Source organism: Emydura macquarii, unplaced genomic scaffold (genome assembly GCF_026122565.2).
Source record: "Emydura macquarii macquarii isolate MOO-44397 ecotype Brisbane River unplaced genomic scaffold, CSIRO-AGI_Emac_v2 contig_1551, whole genome shotgun sequence".
In the NCBI taxonomy this organism is placed as follows: Eukaryota; Metazoa; Chordata; order Testudines; family Chelidae; genus Emydura; species Emydura macquarii.
In genome coordinates this window covers 12924437-12939296 of record NW_027131688.1, presented here as the reverse complement: position 1 = coordinate 12939296, position 14860 = coordinate 12924437, and the positions used below count along the sequence as shown (strand labels likewise).

At 47.2% G+C, this 14860-nt stretch overlaps 1 protein-coding gene across 1 annotated transcript in view; it reads left to right on the top strand.

The window, feature by feature from the left end:
* Nucleotides 1-7437: 7437 nt before the first annotated feature.
* DHRS7 (dehydrogenase/reductase 7) overlaps nucleotides 7438-14860 on the top strand; it is a 36895-nt gene continuing 29472 nt past the window's right edge. Inside the window, exon 1 of the mRNA XM_067554894.1 lies at nucleotides 7438-7665. Coding sequence (XP_067410995.1) covers nucleotides 7536-7665 — 130 coding nt within the window. The 5' untranslated portion in view covers nucleotides 7438-7535. The remainder of the gene's footprint in view (nucleotides 7666-14860) is intronic.

Below are 14860 nucleotides of genomic sequence, written 5' to 3'. Positions count from 1 at the left end.
GCCTAGAGCTCTGAAGCAAAGCCCACACATCCCAGGAGAGACACCTGTCCCTATCCCCTCTACCTTTCACAGGGGTCTGCATCCAAGCCCCCTGCTTACCGAGTTCAGTTCAAATGAGTGGGACCCTTCAATCAGGACAGGCTAAGCACAGTTCTGCTGCCCTTCGTTCATACATTTCAAAAGTAAAGTGATTTGCAACCCAGCAGCCGCCAAAGTGACCAATTGGGCAAAGCAGTCCCATCAGGCCGAGGACGTAGGCAGGGTGGGCGTGCTCATGCAAATACCGTCTGGTCCTGTAGCCTATTCTTCTACCCCTGGCCAGCTCAGCAGGGGCAGAGCTCATTCAGATCCTGTTTACATCCTTACAGAAGTGGCAGGTCTTTGGTGTAGCACCAGAGTGACAGTTTGACTCCCTTGCCTTCTGGTACGCCTGCCTCAGCTCCATGATTTTCACACGGCACTGATGCGTGTCCCATTTGTAGCCCTTCTTCAAAAGGCCTTGAGAAATCTGACCATAGGCAGGGCCCAAGCATAATTTTTTTGGGCCCCGTACAAACTTGAACCATGGGCCCCCTCCCACACACATACCACAATCCCTCATCCCATACATACAATCTCATGAACTATGAAAAAAATTTGAATTCTGAAATTACTGTTACATTCTACATTTCTGAAAAATGCCCCCCCTTTGCTATTTTTGTTTAACATAACACCCAGCCAGAGAGTCCTACAAGTTTGCTGACTATTTTGTAACTTTTTGTTCCTTATAAAGGTATTATATCCTGTCAATGTCTTGATTTTTTTTATTCTAATAGACCAATCTGACTGCAAACATTTTATAATTAGGCCAATTAACTTTAAAGCTTTATTTTTCTGGCCTTTTTCATTGCAAAATCATGAATTAGGCCCCCAAAGTCAATTTCTTTTGCAAGTTCACACTCAATAGACAGGATAACTAGGTGGCTTAACCGTTCTTTTCAGGCCACAAGTATGGCTCTTTGAAAAGACAAGAATCAGATAGTGTAGCACTACTCTCTCCTGCTTCTTGTAAACCTTCTGAATGTGGTGGTGCTAATGGTGATACTACCTGACTATCTTTAAGCATTAGATTGGAGTCACATGATGCATGTTCTGGCAGCTTTTCTTTGTCATCAATTGCCAGTGCCACAGACACAGTCTCTATATTGAATTCATTTTCATCTTGATTTTGTTCATCTGCTTCCCTCGTTAGTATATTGCCTGACTGCAGAAAGGCCTTGTCTGATTTGAAAAACTGAAGGACAGATTGGTGTTCTTTAGCTTCTTTTAGTTCCCTTTCTTTTACCTCCTTACCTTTCTGTCTGCCTGATTTGTATTTATTGCCACCACCAGACATGGCAGTATGGGGGGGTGTGACTGTGAGTGAATTAGACACTTACTCACATGTATTTTGGGCCTGCCAATCCTACCAGAAGAAGAAGGATCACTGGTTCCCACTGTCTTATGGTGCTTTGCTTTGTCCCTCCCACCAGCTGTCCCTCCCTCCTGCCTTTGCACAAGGAACTCTGGGACTGGTAGTTCTTGAGCTTGATATGCTAGCCCACATCAGAGAGAGGAGCACAAGTCTCTCTGTCTCTCAGTCTCAAACTACAAGTCCTAGTTTAACTGCACAAGCACACACTCGCTATTCTAGAGAAGGGCCTGGGCTGGGCCAGCAACTCACCATTCAGAACGTTGCTTGAGACTGCGCTAACACTGCTTCTGATTGGCTCCAGCAAATCTCACAAGATCTGGACAATAGATAACAGGGAAATAAGTTTCTATAAATATCCTCAGGCATGATCTACAATTTAGCCTCAATTTTTTTCCTCACGGTAATGGGGGCTGCAGCCTGGGCTGGGCCTCCCAGGGCCTTTGGGCCCTGGTAAAGTGTACCCTTTTCCCTCCGATGTGGGGGCCCTGACCATAGGTATTGAAGTTCCTATGGCTGGAGCGGAACTGGGACTGCACAGCCTCCTCTCCCCACAGACCCAGCAGATCCAACAGCTCTGGTGTGTTCTGCGGGAGAACTTTTGGTGTGTGGAGCCACCATGGTCAGCTGGGAAGATGAGGTGTGAGCTCTCCATGCCAACCAAGCAGGAAGTGGAATTTCAAAATTTCCCAGGCCTTTAAAGGGGGAGAGGTGGATGGAAACCTGTGTACCTGGCTGCAGAGCAGTGGAGTTCAAACTGCTGACCAGAGTGGTCAAGCTGGACATTGTGGAATACCTCCTGGATGCCATTTACGGTGACATAACCAAGCGCAGTGTCTACACCACCACTTCGTTGAGCTAACTTTGCTGCAAAACACTCTGCACCTCTTGTTGAGGTGGTTTTATTTTGTCGGCAAAGCAGGAGAGTTTTGTCGGCAGCAGGGGCATTGTAGTGTGTACACCTCCACGGTTTTGTTGATGAGAGCTGACTTTTGTCAACAAAACTCTGTAGTTTAGACCTGGCCTGAGACACAGAAAGCTGTTGTATGTGGTGAACCTGCAGGCAGATCAATGGCACTGCTACCATGAACAGGCAGGCTACCATGTGGGAGCCAATATCTTCTCCTCAAAGCCTATGCACCACAGGTGCACCGGATTTTGTCAAGGTGTTAGGGGTAGTGATAAAAGCGGACTTTGACTCCCTCAGGGAACTGATGGGCAGGATTCCCTGGGAGGCTAATATGAGGGGGAAAGGAATCCAAGAGATCTGGCTGTATTTTAAAGAAACCTTATTGAGGGCACAGGAGCAAACCATCCCGATGTGCAGAAAGAATAGCAAATATGGGAGGCGTCCAGCTTGGCTTAACAAAGAAGTCTTTGGCGAACTTAAACACAAAAAAGAAGCTTACAAGAAGTGGAAGCTTGGTCAGATGACTAGGGAGGATTATAAAAATACTGCTCGAACATGCAGGAATGAAATCAGGAAGGCCAAAGCACAATTGGAGTTGCAGCTAGCAAGGGACATGAAGGGGAACAAGAAGGGTTTCTACAGGTATGTTACCAACAAGAGGAAGATTAGGGAAAGTGTGGGCCTCTTAGAGAATGAGGGAGGCAACCTAGTGACAGAGGAAGTGGAGAAAGCTGAGGTACTCAATGCCTTTTTTGCCTCTGTCTTCACAGACAAGATCAGCTCCCACTGCTTCACTGGGTGGCACAGAGTGGGAAGGAGGCGAACATCCCGCAGTGCTGAAGGAACAGGTCCAAGACTATTTAGAAGGATTGGACATACACAAGTCCATGGGGCCGGATGCAATGCACCCGAGGGTGCTGAGGGAGTTGGCTGAGGTGATTTCAGAGCCATTGGCTATTATCTTTGAAAGCTCGTGGCAACAGGGGGAGGTCCCTGAGGACTGGAAAAAAGCAAATATAGTGCCCATCTTCAAAAAAGGGAGGAAAGAGGATCCAGGGAACTACAGACCGGTCAGCCTCACTTCAATCCCTGGAAAAATCATGGAACAGGTCCTTAAGGAATCCATTTTAAGGCACTTGGAAGAGAGGAAGGTGATCAGGAACAGTCAACACGGATTCACCAAGGGAAAGTCATGCCTGACCAACCTGATTGCTTTCTATGATGAGGTGACTGGCTCTGTGGATGTAGGGAAGGCGGTGGATGTGATATACCTTGACTTTAGCAAAGCTTTTGATACTGTCTCTCACAGTATTCTTATCAGCAAGTTAAAGAAGTATGGGTTGGATGAAGGGACTATAAAATGGATAGAGAACTGGCTAGAGCATAGGGCTCAACGAGTAGTGATCAATGGCTCCATTCTAGCTGGCAACTAGTCACAAGCGGAGTGCCCCAGGAGTCGGTCCTGGGGCTGGTTTTGTTCAACATCTTCATTAATGATCTGGAAGATGGGGTAGATTGCACCCTCAGCAAATTTGCAGATGACACTAAGCTGGGGGGAGTGGTAGATACCCTGGAAGGTAGGGATAGGATACAGAAGGACCTAAACAAACTGGAGGATTGGGCCAAAAGAAATCTAATGAGGTTCAACAAAGAAAAGTGCAGAGTCCTCCACTTAGGAAGGAAGAATCCCATGCACAGCTATAGACTGGGGACCGACGAGCTAGGCAGCAGTTCTGCAGAAAAGGACCTGGGGGTAACGGTGGATAAAAAGCTGGATATGAGTCAGCAGTGTGCCCTAGTTGTCAAGAAGGCTAATAGCATATTGGGCTGCATTAGGAGGAGCATTGCCAGCAGGTCACGGGAAGTGATTATTCCCCTCTATTCGGCATTGGTGAGGCCGCATTTAGAGTATTGTGTCCAGTTTTGGGCCCCCCACTACAAAAAGGATGTAGACAAGTTGGAGAGAGTACAGCGGAGTGCAACAAAAATGATTAGGGGGCTGGAGCACAGGACTTATGAGAAGAGGCTAAGGAAACTGGGCTTGTGTAGTCTGCAAAAGAGAAGAAAGGGGGTTCCAGGGAGGATGGGGTTAGGCTGTTCTCAGTGGTGGCAGATGACAGAACAAGGAGCAACGGTCTCAAGTTGCAGTTGGGGAGGTCTAGGTTGGACATTAGGAAAAAGTTTTTCACTAGGAGGGTGGTGAAGCACTGGAATGGGTTACCTAGGAAGGTGGTGGAATCTCCATCTTTAGAGGTTTTTAAGCTGCAGCTTGACAAAACCCTTGCTGGGATTATTTATCTGAGGTTAGTCCTGTTTTGAGCAGGGGGTTGGACTAGATAACCTCCTGAGGTCCCTTCCAACTCTAATATTCTATGATTGTATGATAAAACAAAAGGGAGCAAGGATCAGTCAGTTCCTCCCCAACCATCTGTTTTTTCTTACATTTCATCCCTTATGCAAGCTACCATAAAGCCACCACTTTCTATTATTTATTTCTTTATATTATGATAGCACCTAGGAAGTGATCAGGGCCCCATTGTGCTAGGCATTGTACACAAAATGAAGAGAAAGTCTCTAAGCTGGTGAGTGTAAGATGACAGAGAACAGGTGGGTGCAACAAACAGTTGTGGGGATATAAGAATGAGATGATTATGAACAGTGTGATAATCTTCCTGCAAATCCCTCTTAAGATCCACTTATACTGTGATGTCCATAAGAATTTAGCCCACTAATAATGATTAGCTCAAGGGCCAAGTGATGATAGTTTCTATTTACACATAGAGGAAAAATATTTACTGTGTATTTTTATTCCTCTCATTTCACCTTTTGACTCAAGCGGTTAGCCAATTTTTAGAGCCTTGTGGGTTGTTTTGATTAGGAGAAACTGATGTTGGAATCAGGTATTTCTTTGGTGCTATCCTGTTTATTTACAAAGAGTGTACAAAGTCCTGTTTCCCTGAACGCCACAGGAATCAAACAACAGGAGATAATGTCTTTGCTCACAGTTCAAAACTTCTTTCAGCCAGTACTCAGAGCAAAAAGCTTTCTAGCCTTTTTCTCCGGACCAAGAGCCCAGTGCTTGTTCTGATTCCCTCGCTTTCTGCTCCTGCTCTTTCTGCGTCTCTTTCTCTCTCCCACAGACACAGATACCTCTACCAAGCAATACCCAGTGCAACCGCTCCTTCCACATGTGCCTTACGTGTGCTTCTATTTTGAGGGATGACATGCACCCATGTTTCGACAAAAGACTGCTATTGTTTCAGCTCCATACAGGAGCTTAATTTTGTCCTACATTTACTCCAAATGAGGGGTAACTGTTACACTCGCCAGTTTCAATGAAGTTTAATCCAACCCATAATACAATACCTCGTGCCCATCCTTCTGTTGTTGCTTGTTCTGAGACCCTTGGGGCATGGACCGTCTTACTATATACTTACACAGTGCCTAGTACAATGTGGGCGCTACCACAATAATCAATGACAATTTATGCCAAATGTGTGTAGCAGCTGGGGAGAATGTTTAGGTTGCACCAGGCCAACCTCCTGCTGCAGAAGTGGAGACTGTTATAGGTATGGAAACTGAGGCACACAGAGATTAAAGCCAGAATTTTCAAATTTGTGTATATAAGGCAAGACATCTAAATCCATATTCAGGCACCTGTATAAAAGCGATTTGATTTCCAGAAGTGCTGGAGTCAATGGTATCTGTGGATGCTCAGCACCCCTGGACTTGGGAACTTAACTTTAGGCATCCAAATTTGAAAATGTTGGCCTACGTGACTTGTTGATGGTAGGGACTCAGTGTCAGATGAAATTAGTCTCTTGCTTAGTCCGCACTGCCTCATTCTATTCAAGTGCCCCTCGTCACCAGATGTCGCAATGGCTGCTCATCAGAGAAGCTGGCTCAGGCTTCAGGAAGCCAGCTGGTAAAGTGCTTGTGGTGGCAGCACTGTTATCAGTGGTAGTCCCGGTGGAACTGCTCCTTACTGCTGTGAACTGATCTGGGTTCTTCCCCAAATTAAGGGACCAGTGGTTATGTTTTTCCTGGATTCTAAAGACCAGCCTGGGGTGTTTGTGTAATAGGACTGTGAATAACTTGTGATCTTTAGGAAAATATATTGCCAAATTTCCAAACTTTGTGATCAGTGCGCATTTGCAAGGCTATTTTACTTTTTAAAAGACAAAAATGGAAGCAGATATGCTCCTTTATACTCCCAGGTGTAAAAGTGGAGTGGGGGAAGGAGGAGGGAAAGCAACTGCACGTTGCAGGCTTACAAAGGTCGGTTCTGTTTAAGAGGACCAAGTAAACAATGGCAATAGAAACAACCCATCCCACTTGTCACTATGGCAAGCCTAAAAGGCAGATGAGATAAGGACAGGGCTAGTGTTTACTGATCCCAGTGCCAATCCAGTATCTTGTGACTGACCTTTCACCCACTAAAACAAGAAACCCCAAGGCTTGTGTGTGTGTGTGGGGATCAGTGGGGAGCCCCTATGGTGTGGGGGGGGGGGTCAGTGAGGAGCTCCTATGGGGTGGGGGGGTCAGTGAGGAGTCCCTATGGGGTGGGGGGGTGGGTCTAGGGGAGGCAGTGACTAGGGAGTCTGTGGGGAGCTCCCCAGAGGAGGCAGGTCCGGGGAAGGCAGGGAGTGGGGGGAGCTCCCGAGGGGAAGTGGGTCCGGGGGAGGCAGGGGGTCAGTGGGGAGCTCCCATAGGGGGAGGGGGTCTATGGAAAGCAGGGAGTGGGGGGGTCTGTGGAGTTCCCGGGTGGGTCCGGGGGAGGCAGGGCGCGGAGGGGTGTGGGGCGCTCCTGTGCGTGGAGGGGACGGGAGGGAAGCAGGGGGGGGCAGTGGAGAGTTCCCGTGGGGGGGGGGGGGGACACACAAGCGGGGGGTCCGGGTCTCTGAGCCGCTTCGGCGGCGGTGCCCGAGAGCTCCCGCCCCCCCGTGGCTCAGATCAGCTCCGCGCGCTGCTGCTGCTGCTGCTGCCGGCGCCACGCCTGGCCCTGGCCTGGCCTGTCCCTGGGCCTGGCCTGTCGCTGGCCGCTCCCCGGCGGGGCGGGGGCGGGCTCTGTGCCGCGGCGGGCGGGCGCTCGCCCGCCCAGGGAGGGTGAGGCTGCCCCGGCCCTTCATAAGGCCGCTGGGCTGAGGCGCGCCGCGGACGCCGCGCTGCGGGGGGATGGAGTGGGCCGTGCCCCTGCTGGGCCTCGGCGCGCTGCTCTGCCTGCTGGCCTGGCTGCGCCGCGGGCTGCTCGGGCTGGACGGCGACCTCACCCTGCTGTGGGCGGAATGGCGGGGCAAGAGGCCAGGTAACCCGCCGGGCGTAGCGGCGCTAGGGGGCGAGCCGTGCCGTGCCCTGCCCCGCCCCGCCCCGCCCCATCAGCCCCGGGAGCGCGGGGCAAGAGCCCGCGGGCTGGAGGCAGCTGCAGGGGCGGGATAAAGCCTGGAGGAGGCAGAGCCACTGTGGGCCTCTCTGGGGCTTCTCTGCCTGGGGACGCTCCTTTAGCTAACGGGGTGGATCCGTGAAACTGCGTTAACCCCTGTGTGGACACGATATTCAGCCTTAAAGTGGCTGGGTTAAACTAATCCGAATTTAAGGCGGTTTTAATGCTCAGTGACAGGGTCCACGTGGGTGTAATGCAGTTTAACAGGCCCGCTTTGAATTCACACCTTGTAGTTAATGTGGATTCGTTTTCCTGAACGTCCCTGTGTGGAAGAGCGCTGGGGTAGACCCGAGGGAGTGTGTGGGGATCTCTCTCCAGGGTAGTGGTAGGGGTTTGGGGGTAGGGTTATGGGAGGATTGCTGGGATATGGTAGTTGCAGGGGTGTGGTCATGGCTATGGGATGGAAGCCAGGAGAGTGTGTGTGTGTGTGGGGGGGGGCGGTCCTGGGGTAGCATTGAGATAAAGCCATGGAGTGGGTGTGGTGTGAGACAGTCACAGGAAGGCATGTGTGGGGGAGGAAAAACAAGGAGAGTTCTGTGGCACTTTAAAAACTAACCAATTTAATTTTAGCAGGCATAAGCTTTTGTGAGGCTCAGCTCACTTCCTCAGATGCGGAGGTAGAAATGAGAAACATAGGAGCATCCTATACCTGTACAAGTGCATAGAGAATAATGGGGGAGGTGGATGAAAGCCAGGTACTTGGGGCTTAATGACAGTCATTGAGCAGGAGGTGAGAATGGGTGAGCAAAGCAATTTACCTCTTGTAATGAGGGAGGAGGATCTAGGATAGCAGTGGGGTCTGGGAGGGAAGGCAGTTAAGTGTCTTTGCCACATCGCTATTTATACTACCTTTTGAAAGCAAGTGTAGCCTGGAAGTATCCCATCTCTGACCACACAGTGTTGATGTTAATGACCTGCACAGCTGTGGAAAAAGTGGGGCAAAGGTCTTTGGCAAACATTTCTACATTTGTTATCAGTGCCAGCCGACTGCTAGATGCTTCATAAGCATGCAGGAAACTGAAACGTTTACACTCATGCCTTTTGAAAAAGATCAGCTATTTAAGCATTTTGACAGTAGGTCAGAAAAGTTAATCAACAAGACTTGTAAGTAGGGGTCTGTCTCCCTAGTCCATCTCACTGATAGACCCCTGAAGATCTAATGGAGATAGTTATAGAAACTTTGCAGAAGTTTCAGACTTATTTTTAGTCGGTTTTAAATACATGCTGACCTATACAGGGTTAATAATTCTCTTTCTAGATTTATTCCAGTATGATGTGCTGACATTGTTACTTTCATAGTATCACAATTTTGCTACATGTCTTAGAGAACAAGTAAAAGACTGTCTGAAGAGTGCACTGTTTAGAAAGAACATAAACGAACAAGGGTAACAATATAAAATGAGGGGATGCCAGTGAGATAGGACAAGGATTACAACAGTTTACAAGAAAGGGTTACTGCTCCCACTGTCTTCTCCTGCTTGTGACTGAATTTGCAAGCTGCTTAGGCCTTCTGTAAGTCTTCTGTGTGTGTTTGTCAGGCCAGCGTCCTCTCTTCAAATCTGACTGTCTTACTTTGTCATTGACTTCAACCTATTCTCATAAAAACTTAATTAAAAAACCAATAAGGAAATTACATGCAAAACACAAATAAGATGATTTCAAGTTCTCTGTATAATGTGCTCCCAAGAATGTTTTACCTTTCCCTTTTCTCATTGCCTTTCCTCACTTCAGCATAACATGACATCAGAAGGATTTCACAGTCTGTAACTTTGATTTTAAGTTCCCTGAGGTAGATAACAGGTCTGTTATTTGGTACAGTGCCATGTGCCTCAATGATAAACAGTTAAATGTTAAATAACAGGTCTAAATACCTGATGGAGGATCTTTCCAATATAGCTTTCTTGGTTTTACATCTTGTTTGTTTCAGTGCTCTCAAGTTGTTTTACAGCTGTTCATCAGTCTCTCTCTCACACTTAATTGTTTTTTTTTTTTTCCCTTTAGGTTTCTATTTAGTTTCTCCTATTTTTCAGTAGCCACATGCGTCCTGTTTTCAGGAAGTGCATGGTGAACTATGCTAGCCTCACTGCTTTTTCAGCAGATGCAGCCAATGCATTTTCAGTTCTTTGATTGTAGATAGTCGGTTTTGCAGGCCTTTGTAGAAAGCGATGTTGATACCATACAAATAGACACCTTACGATTTATTTATTTTTGGTAAGGGTCATAAGGTATTAGGCAGGGTCTGAACATATGGGAAGCATGGTCCCTGTCTTAAAGAGCTGACAACCTATGTCTTGATCCTGCAAGCAGCTCTGTGTGGTCAAACCAATGCCCATACAGAGTCCCCCTGTAGCCAGGGGGCTCCACATGAGCAGAGGGTCTAACTGCTCCTAGTGGTTGGCAGAATTGGGACCAAAGAAAAAGAGTAAGGGTACAAGATGCAAGCAGAAAGGCCAAAATGATGATCTGACCATAAATTCTGGCAACTTTGGAACTGAAGTCATGAGCAGCTTTCACAATGAGCCTGCTATTAAAAACCTGTTTGAGGATACAGGGAAGACCTATTTAAACACCACCAGGAAATCTACTGATGACTTCTCGAGGTCTCTTCCTCCCATTCTACTCAGTGCAGCATTCTGAAAGTTGATTATAACATCTTAATTGGAACTCTGGCCAGAAGATGAGCACCTGTAATATAAAGAGGAAGGTGGCCTTATGGTTAAGACCTTGGACTGGAAATTACGAGACCACGGCACTTCTTTCCGATTCTGCTACTAACTGAATCATTATTTTGGGTGTTATAGTAAAAACTGGTTTTAAGTTATGAGCCTTTTAAAATCAGGTTTTGCTCAAGTGCAGTATATTATGTGTAACTCTTCGCTAAGCTGATAAAGTGTAAAGCAATTGTTTTCAATCTGTGGTCTGTGGACCCCTGGGGGTCTGCACACTATGCCTAAGATTTCCAAAGGGGTCTGCACCTCTGTCTGAAATTTTTTAGGGATTTGCTAATTAAAAAAGGTTGAAAAGCACTGGTGTATAGCTAAGAGAGGCTGTGCTTCAGCTGGATACTGAACCATATTAAGGGAAGCTGGGAATGTGCGATGGGATGATTACTTGATTATCGGTTCTGTTCATTCCCTCTGAAGACCCAGCATTGGCCATTGTCAGAAGACAGGCTACTGGGCTAGATGGACCATTGGTCTGACTCAGTATGGCCGTGCTTATGTATGTTTACACTGTGATTTTAAAAAAAAAACCCAAAAACCCAACTCATGGCACTGAGTCTCTGAGCATGGGCCAGCTGACTTTGGCTTGGACTGTGGAGCTAAAAATAGCAGTGTAGAGACACTCAGGCTGGAGCCCAGGCATCTGAGATCCCACAAGGGGGGGAAGGTCTCAGAGCAGCTACACTGCAATTTTATAGCCTTGCAGTTCAAGCCCCGTGAGCCCACGTCTGCTGCGGGCCAGTCGTGGCTGTGCCGCAGGTCTTTTATTGCAGTTTAGACATATCCTGTATGTGCAGTTTGGCATAGGATTCCTTGGCTTAGTTCCTTGGCTCAACCATCTTGTGGTGCAAAAGGATTAAAGGAGGGCTCCAGCATGCCTTCTAAGATATGTGTGTGGGAGCTGTTCTCTGAGGCATGTTAGGAACTGCCCAGCTCCTTAAAAGTTTGCAAGAGGGCTTGCCTCCTGTGGAATTCCCTACTGGGTATAGAACAGGCTGTTCCAAAGGTGTTGAGCCAAATAGCTGCAGATTGTGGAATTTAAACATGCTTTTGTGCCCAGCAGTCAGAGCTTCACATTTTCTCTTCCTACATAGGTTCTTATAGTGATGATTGGCTGACAGTATCTGGATGCCTTGCAAAAAGTTCTATGGCAAGGCAGGGTCCAACAAGCTGACTTTCTTCCTCTTCCCTAGGTGGTTGATCGGTAATGAGGGGTGTGAGTGTGTGTGCTATGAAATGGTGAACTGCAAGTCAGCCACAATGTGCATGCGGATAGCATAGTGGTCAGCAATACTGCAGGTCGGTAGTAATAGTCCTGGTGACCTTAGTTTTAGAATGAAGATGGCACAGGTGGAAGAGCTGGCAGTCCATGACATAGTCAATCCCAATTCCAAATGAAAGGTGGTCAGGAATAAGAATCAAAATCACAGCAAGATAAATGGCAAAAAGGGTTAGGGGCAGTAATGCAGCCCTGTTTGACACCAGTATAGACGGTGGACGAGTGTGTCTCCAACCCATTACAGATGACTGTGGCAATCATCCCATTATGAAGTAGCCTTAGAATGCAAATGAACTTCCATGGACAACCAAACCTAGACAGCATCTTCCATAATGCTTCACGATTGATGGAACAAAAGCTTTAGTTAGATCAATAAATGCCATAAATAATAACTAGCGTTGTTCTCTACACTTCTTTTGTATCTGTCGTGCAATACAAATGTCTGTGGTGCCCTGAGATGGTCTGAAGCCACATTGGCATTAGGGGAGAACATCCTTAGCAAGAGGAAGGAGACGCATCAAAAGGATGAAGCAAGGATCTTCCTGGCAATGGAGAGGAGGGCAATGCCTCAGTAATTCCCACACATTGATTTGTCCCCTTTCTTAAAAATGGTCACAATATTGGCATTCTTTAGCTCGGGTGGAATTTCCTCATTAACCCTAATCTTGACAAGAAGTTGAAGTTTTTGCACAAGTGCTATTCTACCAGCTTTGAAGACCTCACAGGGATGCCATCTGGGTCTGACGCCTTGTTATTCCTAGTCTAAGTGATGGCAGGCTGAACTTCAGAAGATTGGGGGGGTTCAGCAAGAGGTTTTAGTACTGGATGTTGAGGAATGGACTTGATGGTGGCGGCTGAGACTTCAGATTCATGGTTCAATAAAGTCTCAAAGTACTCCTTCCAGCGTTGCTGGAGGACTCTTCCTCAACGTTGGAAAGACTAACAAGCTCCATAGGCCTGGCCCTGCATAAGTTGTCCCTCTTCTCCCACAAATCATCATCGGTGGTGAACCCCTGGAAAATGTTGAGCGTTTCTCTTACTTTGGTAGCCACCTCTGAGACAGCCAACCTTGATATGAAGATTGAACATAGGATCCGTTGTGCCAGTGCATCCTTTGGAAAGTTGCTTTGTCGTGTCTTTATTGACAGAGATCTGTGAATGGAAACAAAGATTTCCTGGTCTACAATGCAGTAGTTATCCCCACTCTTCTTTATGGTTGTATGGATGACATACCAAAGCCATCTTAGGTGTCTGGAGTGGTACCAACAGCACTGCCTTAGGAAGATTCTCCGTATCAGATGGCATGTCCGTTGCACCAATGCCAGTGTTCTCTCTGTAGCCAACATCACCAGTGTTGAAATGAAGATTATGAAATACCAACTTCATTGGGCTGGCCATTGTGTGCGGATGGCTGATGATAATCTTCTGAAGCAAGTCCTCCTTTTTTTTTTTTTTTCCTCAACTTAGTCATGGTAAAAGGACCCACAGAGGACAGCGGAAATGCTACAAGGATACTTTGAAAGTATATCTTAAGAAGGGAGGCACTGATCCCACGAGTTGGCAAGAGCTGGCCGGCAACAGACTGCAATGGTGTTGCATCATACATCAAGCCTCAGCCTATTTTGATGAGAATTGCCTTGCTCTGGAGGCTGGGAGTGAAAGTTTACAGGATCCTGGCCAGCAGTTGTGCTCTCTACAAGCAACTACCTGTCACATGTGGAAAAACTTGTAGAGTCTTAAGTTTCATTAATGATATTTCCCCCTGGCAGACATCATCTTCATAATTGAGGGATAGGCAATGAATGTATACACTCATGCATGCATATGCCTCTCCGTACCCACTTCAATCTCTTTAGTGGTTGGTTGCAGATGTTGGGGGAAGGCTAAGCTAAAGAGATGAGTCTTGCACTCCTTTTTGAAGACAATGGTCATTCATATCTTTTTCAGAAGGAAGTTCCATAGTCTTGGATCAGTTGATGGGAAAGTGTTATCTCTGCTTTCAGGAGTTTGACCTTGAGTGTGACTGTTCACTGTTCCTGAGAAGTGTAACGTCAAAGGAGTGAGACACCTCCCTTAGTAAGAGATGATCATCTGAGGTCCTTCAGGTTACCTAGAATGATAATCTTTGTCTTGAAATTAACGCATGGGGAGCCAGTGTAATGAGAGAAACAGCTGAAAGCCCTTTGTGCACCTCATGTTGCTCAAGAGGCAGGCCGATGAGTTTTGGACCATCTATGTATTTTTAAAAGTCTGTGCACTCATTCCCAAGTAGGGGGAAGTGCAATAATCCATTCTAAAAGTCTTGTAGACATGGCTCACTCTGGCCTGGCCATCATCTGAAAGTAGATGCTGCAACTTTCTTGCCAGTCACAGCAGGCTTCAGCGCAGGCTAGCACTGCCCCAGGGCTTGAGGCAGGCTTGTATTGCTGCAGTTTCACTGCTTTGATACCTAAATGTAGCTGGATTAAAGCCAGCCTTCTGTATATCTACTCTTGAGCTGCAGTTACACCCCATGATTGCAGTATGGCTGTTCCCAGCATCTGAGTCAAGTCACAAGTCAGAGATAGAGCTGAGTGTTGTCTCATGTGGCAACAATATGCAGACCCTGCTGTCTTCTCCTGTTCACTTACTTAGGTAGGAATGTTAGCATTGGCTCTAACTAAGGTTTCTTTGAGTGCTTGCTCATGTCAATTCCATTCTAGCTGCGCACACACCCACGTGCATGGTTACTGGAATCTTTTCCCCTTAGCAGTATCTGTAGGGCTGGCTCTGGCGCCCTTTGGAGCCCCGCATTCATGCCGCAGTATATGAGATGCCACCAGCCCTGTGCTCCCTCAGTTCCTTCTTTCCACCTGTGATGGTCGCTGGAACCCTCTCTCTCCTGCTTGCTATTGCAAGTGCTTACAGCTCTCCTTTAGTAGTTAGGTTGAGTTGCTTCTCTTTATTTTTTTGTCTAACTCTTCTGTATGTAGTTATAGTTGAGTTCAAGTCACATTAGGGACCTTTGTCTCGGAGTGGGGCATGTCCCGTGCCCTGGGCTTCAAACCTTGTTCCACAT